The sequence below is a fragment of the Carcharodon carcharias genome, chromosome 6, assembly GCF_017639515.1.
Source record: "Carcharodon carcharias isolate sCarCar2 chromosome 6, sCarCar2.pri, whole genome shotgun sequence".
NCBI lineage: Eukaryota > Metazoa > Chordata > Chondrichthyes > Lamniformes > Lamnidae > Carcharodon > Carcharodon carcharias.
Window position 1 is genome coordinate 169,145,050 of NC_054472.1, and position 12,368 is coordinate 169,157,417.

The window sequence follows — 12,368 nt, forward strand, 5'->3', positions numbered from 1 at the left end:
TCGACTCTCCTGGACTTCGATGCTGGGCTCTGGAGACGTGCTGCACTGCCTGGATCTCACCCAACCTGAATCAGAAGGTCAGGCGAGATAGCATTGAAAAAAATTGAGGTTGGTAATTGGGTACGGAGTGGCAATCTGACACTAATTGCCAATCCGAGGAAGTTCAGGCCCAATGTGTTGTCGGACTGGGAGCCAATAGTGAGCCTAGGCTAACAATGACTTGGTGCAAGGTAGGATAAGGGGAGCCAAGTTTTGGATGAGCTCAAGTTTATGTGGGGTGGACGATGGGAGACTGGGCCAGGAAAGCATTGGAAGAGGCAATAATTTAGAGCTAACAAAGATATGCAGGTTTCAGCAGCAGATAAGCTGTGGAAGGGGCAGAGAGTGTTATATGGAGAGGGAAGTAAGTGGACTTGGTGAGAGAAATGGCCAAACAGGCTTGGGGTAGAGGTGGTGGTTTAATAGCCTACTCCTGTTTGTATGTATTTACATGAATAAAGTTCCAATTGCATCAGAGGTGGGTTTCTTGCAGGAGCATAATTGTGATGCTTGAAATGAAGGATGGACTGAAGGGATTTCAGATCTGGCTGACCCAGCACGAACAATAAGTGACTTACTCCGTCCTTTTCATTCAAATGTGTTTAATTGAGTTGCCATAATGAAAATAGGTTAAATTTGTATCATAAATATTCCTTGTCCTAGCTTTTGTCAAGAATGGAGCAAACTGGTTTGGATGCTGAGGGAATTCTCCGAGTACCGGGGTCTGCCTCACGAGTGAAGGTAGGAGTCACTTCCCATTCGCCTTCTCATGATTGATATTCATTACGGCGTCATGACATAAAATAACGGGTCATTCCTTGGATCGTGGCCTTCTAAAAGGTCAATAGTTCATTCCAGTTGAGAAGAAATTGCTGCTAAGAGCGATGAAGTTTAAAAGCCATGATGTGCGGGTTAGAGGTCAACATGAAATAATGTTAAAATATGGGCCCCGAGTTAATCATTGAAACTTAAATGTTTTCAATGACCATCTGAAGATATTTTTAAGTGAAAAAGCGTATTAATGCTTAAAGGCAATGACTGATAATTGAGTATTGTGTCGTCACAGAATGGTCAGGAGGTAGGCATTACCCAAAATTCTTTGCTTATTGAGTTCCTGTTCTCAATACAGTACTGTATAGGGTGAAAGGGGTCAATCAGAGGACATATGCTTCTTGACGGAGAGTGAGAGAGAATCTGATGGCAAGTTACATTGCCATTTTGGCATGTTTCCCAGAAAGCAAAGAGCAAGAGCTTTGAAATTTGAGGCAAAGTACCATGAGGAGCAAAAAAGACTGTCAAGGGTGAGAATTTTAAAACTGAGGCATTGACAAACCAGGAGCCAACCTAGGTTAGCGAGCAGAGGGGTCATAGGTGAATTGGTCAGAGTTAGGACACGGGCACCAGAGCTTTGGATGAGCTCGAGCCTACGGAATGTGGAGGTTGGTCAGGGGAGCAGACTAGCCAATAATCTAAAGGGAACAAAGGCATGGACAGAGGTTTCTGCAGCAGATGTCCTAAGATGGGCAATGTTGTGGATTTGAAGTAGGTGGTTTCTGAATCTATCTATACTTAAAATCAGTGACCCAGTGAGCCAGTATTGTGAGATCACATGGGATGCTATGAGGCTGAATTTGACAAATCCACAGAATTGAACATAATTTGAGCTGCAATGTTGCTTTAGTGAGACATACCATCTTCAGCCAGAAATCCTATATGGACGATTCATCACAGCCTCATCCTGAGATTCCCAGCTTCATAGATGCCAATCTTCAGCCATTTCAATTCACTCCTTCTATCATCAAGAAACAGCTGAAGGCACTGGATACTGCTAAAGCTCTAGCAGCAGTCCAGCAATAGTACTGAAGACTTATGCTCCAGAACTACCCACACTCCTAGCCAAGCTGTTCCAGTACAGCTACAATGCTAGCCTCTACCCAACAATGTGGAAAATTGCCCCGGCTTGTTCTGTCCACGAAAAACAGAACAATTCCAACCCGGCCCATCAGTCTACTCTTAATCATCAGCAAAGTGATGGAAGGGGTCATCAACAGTGCTATAAGTGACACTTACTCAGCAATAACCTGCTCACTGATGCTCAGTTTGGGTTCCACCAGGGCCACTCAGCTCCTGACCTCATTACATCAAGACAGCATTTGACTGAGTATGACATCAAGGAGCCCTAGGAAAGCTGAAGTCAGTGGGAACTGGGGAAAGCTCTACACTGATTGGAGTACATAGCAGAAAGGAAGCTTGTTGTTGAAGGTCAATCATCTCAGTCCTGGGATATCACTGCAGGAGTTCCTCAAGGTAGCGTCCTAGGCCCAACCATCTTCAACTGCTTCATCAGTGTCCTTCCCTCCATCATAAGGTCAGGAGTGGGGATGTTCGCTGATGATTGCACAATGTTCAGCATCATTCACAACTCCTCAGATGCAAAGCAGTCCATGTTCATATGCAGCAAGGCCTCGACAACATTCAGGCTTGGGCTGATAAGCAGTAAGTAACATTTGTGCCACACAAGTGCCAGACAATGACCATCTCAAACAGGAGAGAATCTAACCATCTCCTCTTGATATTCAATTGCATCACCACTGCTGAATCCCCCACTATCAACATCCAGGGGGGTCACCATTGACCAGAAACTGAACTGGACCAGCCATATAAATGCTGTTGCCAAAAGAGCAGGCCTGAGGCTGGAAATTCTGTAGTGAGTAACCCACCTCCTGACTCCCCAAAAACCTGACCACCATCTACAATATACAAGTCAGGAGTGTGATGGAATACTCTTCACTCACCTGGATGAGTGCAGCTCCAACAACTCTGAAGAGGTGCAACACCATCTAGGACAAAGCAGCCTGCTTGATTGGCGTCCGACCCACCAGCTTAAAAATTCACTCCCTCCACCACCGACACACAGTAGCAGCATCTACAAGATGCACTGCAGTACCTTTCCAAGACTCTTTTGACAGCATCTTCTAAACCCGCAACCTCTGCCATCTATAAGGACAAGGGCAGCAGATGTATGGGAATACCACCACCTGCAAGTTCCCCTCCAAGCCACACACCATCCTGACTTGGTACCAAATCGTCATTCTTTCACTGTTACTGGATCAAAACCCTGGAACTCCCTTCTTAACAGCACATGGACTTCAGTTCAGGAAGGCAGCTCACCATCACCTTCTCAAGGGCAATAAGTGATGGGCAATAAATGCTGACCTAGCCAGCAATGCTGACATCCCATGAAAGAATAAAAAAAAGAGAATGAATGAGGATAACTTCATTGGACATAATGGGTGGTATTTAATACCTGTGGGCAGGAGAGTCATTGAGAGCCTCGTGCCCCCTTTTTTTTAGGGAAGGCCTGCCATGCTGGCACTTAATTGGGCAGCGGTGAGCCTTCACCAGGATCAAAGACCCTGGAGGGGGTGCAAGTCCCACCCAACCTCTGATTGGCCAGCAGCTCTATTGAATGACAGTGCCACCAGGGAGCGAAGGCTGCTGTTGGTGGAACACAATCGTCACTGGATCCCAGGTTACAGGTGAGTGATGGTGGGTCGCAGGGTAAGGGGTCAGGTTGGGGGGTGGGGGGGGGGGGGTGCGGTGCGGGTTGTAGTGAGGGGGGGTCAGCAGCAAAGGCAAAGGGGTGGCTGTCAGTGAGCCCCTCAATTCTTGATGCTGGACCCCTCAATCACGCACCGAGTGCCTTTGAATGAGGGATCATCCCTCCCCTCTGGAGCCTGCAAGCATCCCTGCACGAGTTTGCATGTCATGTACCTTGCATGGTGCACAACCCCCCACAACCCCCTGCACCCACCACGGTGGCAGGATGAGGCCATTAAGTTGGGCATTAATTGCCCATTTAAGGGCCTTAACTGGTGGTGGGGCAGGAAGGCAGTCCACGGGCTATCCTGCCCTGGCCTTAATCCAGTTGTTTCCAGCAGAAATGTGACAGGGTCCACACCCTCCCACCTGATTAAATGCCCCCCCACCACTGAACTTACCATGGGAGAGGGCATTAAACTCTGCCCAATGCCACTCGTAGAGCTGCATCTGCTTAACATGAGTTGACATGATGCCCTGGCACATGCTCAGTGTCATCATCGGGTGATCAGCACACATGCAGAATGATGAAGACCAATACTTAAACGCTGTAGGAGGTGGCTGCGGTGATTGATTGTGAATTGTGTGTGGGTTATGGATCATTTTCAGGTCACCTTTGACATAAAGTGAATACTGACACCATATCCTAACTATGTCCTAAACAAAGTCGTTTGCCTCACATGCGCTGGGCTCTCTGAAAGGTGAACCCACTGATGGTGTAATGGGACAGTGGGGAGACAGCGTGGCTCAGGACCTCATAAGGATCACATTCTTTTTTCCCTTCCCGCTCTCCCACATGTGCTCCATTCCCTCTGGGCTCCTCTCTCCTGCCCATCAACCACTCCTTCTCTGCTCCCTCTGGACTACTGCTCCGCACCCCCTCACTTCCCCCTGCCCCAGCCCACCCTGTTCTCTGCTCCCTCAAGGCCCCTGCTTTCAGCAATATGAATAGTTAACGGATATTCTTCTACAACTAATATTGCAGCAAATATCATGAGTTTAATTAAAGCACACTTAAATCTTCTCTGTTTACCTGATTACTGTTTACATAATTAACTATTTAGTTCTGTTGCATTTAAATGTTGTAGGACTCACAGATTGCTTATCCATACTGTAATTGTTACTTGTTTTAAATCCCCTTTGTATGACAGATGACATGGGATAGTATCAGGGCTCATACTCTATTAGTTCAGGCAGTGAAGAACCATTTCTTTGTTCTGCTAAAATGTATCTTGATCATATCTGTTGCTTGGTAAAAAATTAGGCTGTTTGGAAAAATGGAAGACACTGATGAGTGACTAATTCTCCAAACATTTCCCTTAGCTGCCTGTGCACAGTTCTCACACTGCCTTATATGTGCATTGGAAGATTACAGATTGTGCACCGTACATGAGACTCAGTCTAAAAAGATGAAGAACGAATGGGATCTGGAAAGCTCCTACTTCACACTAGCCCACCATGGTCTCATGTTAGGACACTCCCTGTGGCTTGACATCTCTCACTGCCATGTGATGGGATCCTTCCTGTTCCTGCCTCGAGTATCAGAGGGAAACAAAGCCCTTTTATTAAGAGCACTATGGGACACTGGGAATGTGATTCACCATGTGACAGTCTCACAGAGAAGCTTCTGTATACAGATCACTGCTGGTGGTAGACTGAAAGTATGCAGGCTGTCTGCCTTTGTGCTTTGGTATGGCAGGACTGGGCTCAAAAGGGGAAAGGAAAGGCTCTCCTAGACTGACCCTTGCTTCTCTCCTTCCTGCTTGGTGCCCTTTTGGCATCCTAAAGCACTCTGAGAGCTCTCTTTGTACATGAGGAGCCCTGTACAAATGTAATTTGTTGTTGCTGCGGTAAAGAGAACTTCGAATGCGAGAGCAGGGAAAGAAGAAGGGAAAGATGGGGAGTGGATGGAGAGGCAGAGAAGGCTCTGGGTTTAGATTGTCCTGCGCTCCATTATATCAGGAACATCCCAGCACGATACTGTCCCTCTTTCACATTGTGCGGAGGGCCAGGGTCTCCGTGCTGAGATTCTTTTCCAGTTCCATTAAGTTATCAAAATCAATCACTATCTTTTCATTGATACATGCTCTAGTTTTTCCTCTTGTTCAGTGTGATAGGCAGGAAATCTGAAACTTCAGTCAGCATGTAACCGGAAACACAAAATAAGCTTCTTTAAATGATTTTAACTCAAAACTGAGACCATTCCATCACTCGGGTGACCAGACAATAATTTGGAAGAAGGGAAACCTAAGAAAGGCTGGCGATCACGTTTGGTTTTCTTGCAGCTAAACTATTCCGTTCTGGAAAGAATTTGCCTGTTGCTAAAGAGAGGAAACAAAACAACAACAGCAATAACAGAGATAAAAACAGGATACCCCAAACTGTAAACAAATGCATCACAGGACTTACTATGAATAATTTCCAGTTTACACTGCTAAGGAAAGTGATTTAGCCTATGAAAGTAATATGAATAAACTAACAATAACATCAAAAGCCTTGAGTTGGCAATGTCTTGCCCACAGCCCATTGAAATCTTCCTTTTCGACATGTTTGTGGCCTTTGACATGGTTGACCACACTATCCTCCTCCAATGCCTCTCCACTGGCTTCCAGCTGGGTAAGCTTGCCCTGGCCTGGTTCCATTCTTATCTATCAAATCATAGCCAGAGAATCACTTGCAATGACTTCTTTCCCTTTCCTGTAATGTAACCTTTGGTGTCCGTCAAGGACCTACTCTTTGCTCCCCTATTTCTCATCCACATACTGCACTTGACGACATCATCTGAAAGCACAGCATCAGCTTCTGCATTTACGCTGACGACACTCAGCTTTACCTCATCTTCGCCACCTCACTCGACCATCTCTACTGAGTCTAATTTGTAAGACTGCTTTGTCTAGTGTCCAATGCTGGAAGAGCAGAGATGTCCTCCAATTAAATATCGTGAATATCAAAGCCTTCAGTCCCCTGAGAAAGGTTCCACTCTTTTGTCATCAATTCCATCGCTATCCTGGGAACTGGCTGAGACTGAACCAGACTGTTTGTAGTCTTGGTGTTATATTTGGCCCCAACTTAAGATTCTGACCACATGTCCGCACCATCACTAGCATCACCTAATTTCACTTCTGTAACACCATCTGACCCTCAGTCTGTTGCTGAAACCCTCATTCATGTCTTTGTTACTTGACTATTCCAACACAATCCTGGCCAGCCCGTCATGTTCTACCCTCAGTAAACTTGAAGTCATCCAAAACTCTGCTTCCTGTGTCCTAACTCATACCAAACCCCTTTCATCCATCTCCCCTTCGCTCGCTGACCTACACTGGCTTCCAGTTAAGCTTTGATTTTAAAATTCTTATCCTTGTTTTCAAATCCTTCCAAGGCCTCGCTCCTCCCTATCTCTGGAGCTTCCTCCAGCCCTACAACGCTCAGGTATTTGCACTCCTCCAATTCTGGCCTCTTGAGCATCCTTGATTTTAATTGCTCCACCATTGGCAGCCGCTCCTTCACCTACCAAGGCCCTAGGTTCTGGAATTCCATCCCGAAGCCTCTCCACCACTCTTTCCTCCTTTATGACATTCCGTTAAAGCCACCTTCTTTGGCCAAGCTTTTGATCATCCAATCTAATATTTCCTTATGTGTCTCTGTGTTAAATTTTGTTTGGTAGCACCATTGTTGAGCAAGTGGGCGTTGGTTTTACTGTGATATGTGTGCTGTATAAATGCAAGCTATTGGGTAATTCCACCAGTGCCTGCTATTCTTGCCTCCTCTTGGGGTGGTGCTGCAACTCACTCAGCCTGTCAGAATAAACACAGGGTAAGACTAGCGTCAGAATTTCTTTTGGGCTCCTCCTTCTCTGATGCCTTAGCTCTGGCAGATGTTTGGCGGAAATCCAATTTACGTATGTAAATGAGATTTCTGCCAAAGCTACAGTGGCAAAACAGAAGCCCTGAGGACGTTCTGGGCAATAGTTTCTTCTCCCTAACTCGAAGGAAGAACAGGGAGATTTGCTAACGCATGTGAAATGAAGTGCCTTGGAAACAAGTCTGCTTGTGCTAATTGAGAATTTGATGATAACAGTACTGCGTGAGGCCTTTTGCATTTTTGGTAAGTCAAACATACCCCACCACCCTCCCCCGCTTCCAGTGTTTCAGTATTTTCTCCCTGTGCCGTGTTTGGTTCCTGATACAATCAGTTCCTAAGGACCCCTATTCCATGGCCACCATGTTCTGTCAATAATGCCAATAATTCTTTTGCTGGGTGTGGGCTGGGCCAGCATTTTTATTGCCCATCTCTAGTTGCCCTTGGAAGGTGGTGGTGAGCTGCCTTCTTGAACTGCTGCAGCCCATGCAGTATAGGTGCACCCACAGTGCTGTTAGGGAGGGAGTTCCAGATTTTGATGCAGTGACAGTAAAGGAACAGCGATATATTTCCAAGTCAGGATGGTGTGTGGCTTGGAGGGGAACTTGCAGGTGGTGGTGCTTCCTTGCATCGGCTGCTCTTGACCTTCTAACTGGCAGAGGTCCTGGGTTTGGAAGGTGCTGTCTAAGGACCTTGGTGAGTTTCTGCAGTGCATCTTGTAGATGGTACACACTGCTGCCACTGTGCAGCTGTGGTGGAAGGAGTGAATGTTTGCGGATGGGGTGCCAAACAAGTGGGCTGCTTTGTCCTGGATGGTGTCGAGCTTCTTGAGTATGTTGGAGCTGTACTCATCCAGGCAATTGGAGAGTATTTCTTCACACTCCTGACTTGTGCCCTGTAGATGGTGGACAGGCTTTGAGGAATTAGGAGGTGAGTTACTCTCTGCAGAATTTCCAGCCTCTGACCTGCTCTTGTAGCCACAGTATTTATCTGGCTGGTCCAGTTCAGTTTCTGAAGCCAATCCCTTATGATATGTGTACTGAATAAACATCAGCAGAGATAAAAGTAAAATACTGCGGATGCTGGAAATCTGAAATAAAATCAGAAAGCGATGGAACTACTCAGCAGGATTGACAGCATGTCTGGAGAGATAAACAGAGTAAATGTTTTGAGCCAAATATGATTCTCCTTCAGAACTGAAGGAAGGTAGAAATGTGCACAATGTGGTTTACTGCCATTAAGAGTTGGGAGGGAGAGGAAAATCAAGAGGGAAGGTTTGGGATAGAGTAGAAGGCGAGAGAAGTTAAATGACAAAGATGTCATGGACCAAAAGGAAAAAGGAGTGGTAATATTTATAGTAAAGGAACAGAACATTGGCCCAGAGTGAGCGTGAATGGCAGAATAATAAACAGCTCTGTCCAAAAGCAAAAACATGGAAAACAAGGTTCATGCCGGCACCTGGCAAAAAGCCAGAATCAAAATGAGGGACAGAGTTCATGGTCTGAAGTTGTTGAATTCAATATTAAGTACATAGGTTGTAAAGTGCCTAATCAGAAGATGAGGTGCTGTTCCTGCAGCTTGCGTTAGGCTTCACTGGAACAGTGTAGCAGATCGAGGACAGACATGTGAGCATGAGAGCAAGATGATGAATTGGAAGGGCAAGCAGCCAGAAGCTCGGGGTCATGCTTGTGAACTGAGTGGAGCTGTTTCACAAAGCGGTCACCCAATCTGTGTTTAGTCTCCCCCAGTGAGGGCAGGAGCGCATTTGAGCAGCAAATACAGTAGAGCAAATTGAAAGAAGTACCAGTAAATCAGCAGAGATAAATTGGTAAACCACCGTGCCTAAGTGATTTGTCAATTCAGCGTGTGGTTAATTGAGCTCATGCATTTTGTTGAGTTCCACAGTTCCTTTAAGCTATTTACACCCACACTGATGTCATTCAGAAGTAGAGTCAGTTTGGTTAAAGTTGATGATGCTTCCTTTTAATTGTTCAGTTAACATATAGTCAAACAAAAAAATGCATGTTGATGCTGTGGCAGAAAGGCAAAAGACTATCAGTGGAGGGAAATGGTTAGCAGTTTTTGAAACACTAGTTTCATTCCGTGGTGACTGACCTTGCACAGGGGGTTGGGCAGATTGCCCATTAAATATGGGATTTTACACAATGCTGAACAAGCCAAGCCAATTCTACATGGCCCTTCCATTATCAAACAGTCAGGAGGAATAGACCATCTTTATCCAAATGAAATTATTTCACCCAGTATTATGACTAAATACTTAATGAGACCTGAACATCTCAGGAATTAATATTTAACAGGGTAAAGTGGAAGTGGGGGAATTCAACACATCCTGACATTGAGGAGATTAGTATAGATGTTTAAAGTGGAATCTTATTACATGAATTATTCTGTCTTCCTTGAATGGTGAGGATTTTAAATTATTTGCTGTTAAATATTTATCTTAAAATAATATTTCAAGTACTGAAGATAAAGTATTACTGAGGAAAAGAGAATTCAAAACTCATTTTATTTTTAAAGGATGTCCTTAAGAGAGGTAACGAACTCAAAACCTAGGATTAAGGGTTTCTTTGTTACTATACAGGCCTTTTAAGCAGATTTTGAAAATACTTATGAATGACAGAGGTTGATAGAGATTACAGAGGAATGCTAGGAACAAGGGTGGGCTATGCAGCCCCTCAGGTCTGTTCTGCTATTCAATTGGAGTTAAATTTTTTAAGGGTATTGTTAGACCTGTGTACAGTTTCGGCCACCACATTTTAGGAAGGATGTGAAGGCATTGGAGAAAGTGCAGAAGAGGTTTACAAGAATGGTTCCAGGGATGAGGAACTTCAGTTATGAAGATAGATTGGAGAAATTGGGACTCTTTTCCTTGGAGAACAGAGGGCTGAAAGAAAATTTGATAGAGGTATTCAAAATCATGAGTGTCCTGGGCAGAGGATAGGCAGAAACTGTTCCACTGGCGGAGCGCTTAAGAACAAGATTTAAGGTATTGGTAAAAGAAGCAAAAGCGACATAAGAAAAAACGTTTTCACTCAGAGAGTGGTTACGGTCTGGAATGCACTGCCTGAAAGTATGGTGGAGGCAGGTTCAATCGAGGCATTGAAGAGGGAATTAAATGATTATTTGGAAAGAAACAATGTGCAGGGTTACAGGGTGAGAGTGGGGGAATGGGACACGGTCAAATGCTCATTCGAAGAGCCAATGCAGACACGATGGGCTGAATGGCCTCCTTCTGCACTGTAACAATTCTGTGATTCTGTGAGGACCGAACTCCATTCAGGCTCAATTTAATCACGGACAGAAGACATTTTTATCTTCCCCTTGCAATGCAGCCTTTAGTGAATATAGATTTAGCTTTGCTGTTATCCCCTGTAGCATTTAATATTAAGTTAATGTAGATAAGAGTTTCTTAATTTGAAACTAATATATTCCCCCCAAAATCGGCTTTGTTTTCTATTCAAGCCACAAGATATAAACTGGATTCAAATTAATGTAATTTTCATTTACAGAATTATCGACAAGAGTTGGAGGCAAGATTTTACAATGACACCTTTGACTGGGACCAAGTCCATCATAATGATGTAGCGTGCCTGCTGAAGACTTTCATCAGAGAACTGCCCTATCCTTTACTCACTGCGGAGTACCTTCCAGCATTTGTCGCTGTGCAAAGTATGACTTTGTCTTAACTTAAATATATTTCTGCTTTCTTTTCATTTGTTTTACCTTTACCTTTTTTTTGTGTTTGTACATCTGTTCTTGCAGTGCTCACACACAAGCATTCTTCCGCCCACTCCTGCTTCCACCCCCCCACCCCCACCACCAATGTTGATTAGACCATATGTTCATGTTTGAGACAAGACTTAGGGTGGAATCGTCCCAGATTTGCACTAACTGCGGTAGCGGGCAGGTAAAATGTTTTATACACCCATCTGACCTCATCTGGCCTCTCACATGTCCACCTGGCCTCATCTGGCCTCTCACATGTCCATCTGACCTCATCTGGCCTCTCACATGTCCATCTGGCCTCATCTGGCCTCTCACATGTCCATCTGACCTCATCTGGCCTCTTACATGTCCATCTGGCCTCATCTGGCCTCTCACTTGTCCATCTGGCCTCATCTGGCCTCTCACATGTCCATCTGGCTCATCTTCTCTGGGAACTGCTTCCTCAGCCCTCACCATCTTGAGACCACTTGCACAGATCAACTTGTGTCCCCACACACCCTGGGATACTCTTCTCTACCAGTAAATATCTTGTCCTGCCGCTTCTTCCCTTGCCTGAAGCCACTTCTCCCCCTTCCCCAAGCAAGACCTTGCCCTGCAGCCATTGAAAAGCCCCCCACATATGGCTGATCTGGTAGGTAGAGACCAGCCCGTGAGGCCACCTGAAAGAGATGTGGTGCTGTCTGTGAAGCCTGGCGCCAATGACTGTGAGTGCTGCCTGAAGCAAGGTAGGCAAACAAGCCTCAAAGTCCCGAGCGAAGTGCAGCCCACCAAGAGTACGTCTTATATCTGCTGTTTGTGAAACACATCAGTGTGTTTTCCCACTAACATGGACGGACGATCCAGGGGAGGTGAGTCCGGCGAGCTGGCCTTATAATGATATGCTGATATTTTACAATGAGGTTCCCGATGTCCGATGGCAAGGAACGCCGCCCACCATCGGCAAGCGGTGTGGACGGTAGTGAACTGGTTTCACGATGTCGTGAAACTGATTTTTCTCCTTCTCGCCGTATTGTCCACTCATGCCACCAAACATGCCCTATGCTGGTGGGCATGGAAAATCCCGGCCATAGTTTGCATTTCGGGCTTTTTCAATGCCACTTTCAATGCTTCTCTCTTGTCTGCTA

General features: G+C 45.4%; 1 protein-coding gene across 1 annotated transcript in view; it reads left to right on the top strand.

Annotated features, from left to right (window-relative positions):
* arhgap28 (Rho GTPase activating protein 28) overlaps positions 1–12,368 on the top strand; it is a 211,263-nt gene that overhangs the window by 181,647 nt on the left and 17,248 nt on the right. The window contains exons 9-10 of the mRNA XM_041189968.1: positions 703–780; positions 11,028–11,187. Coding sequence (XP_041045902.1) covers positions 703–780; positions 11,028–11,187 — 238 coding nt within the window. The remainder of the gene's footprint in view (positions 1–702; positions 781–11,027; positions 11,188–12,368) is intronic.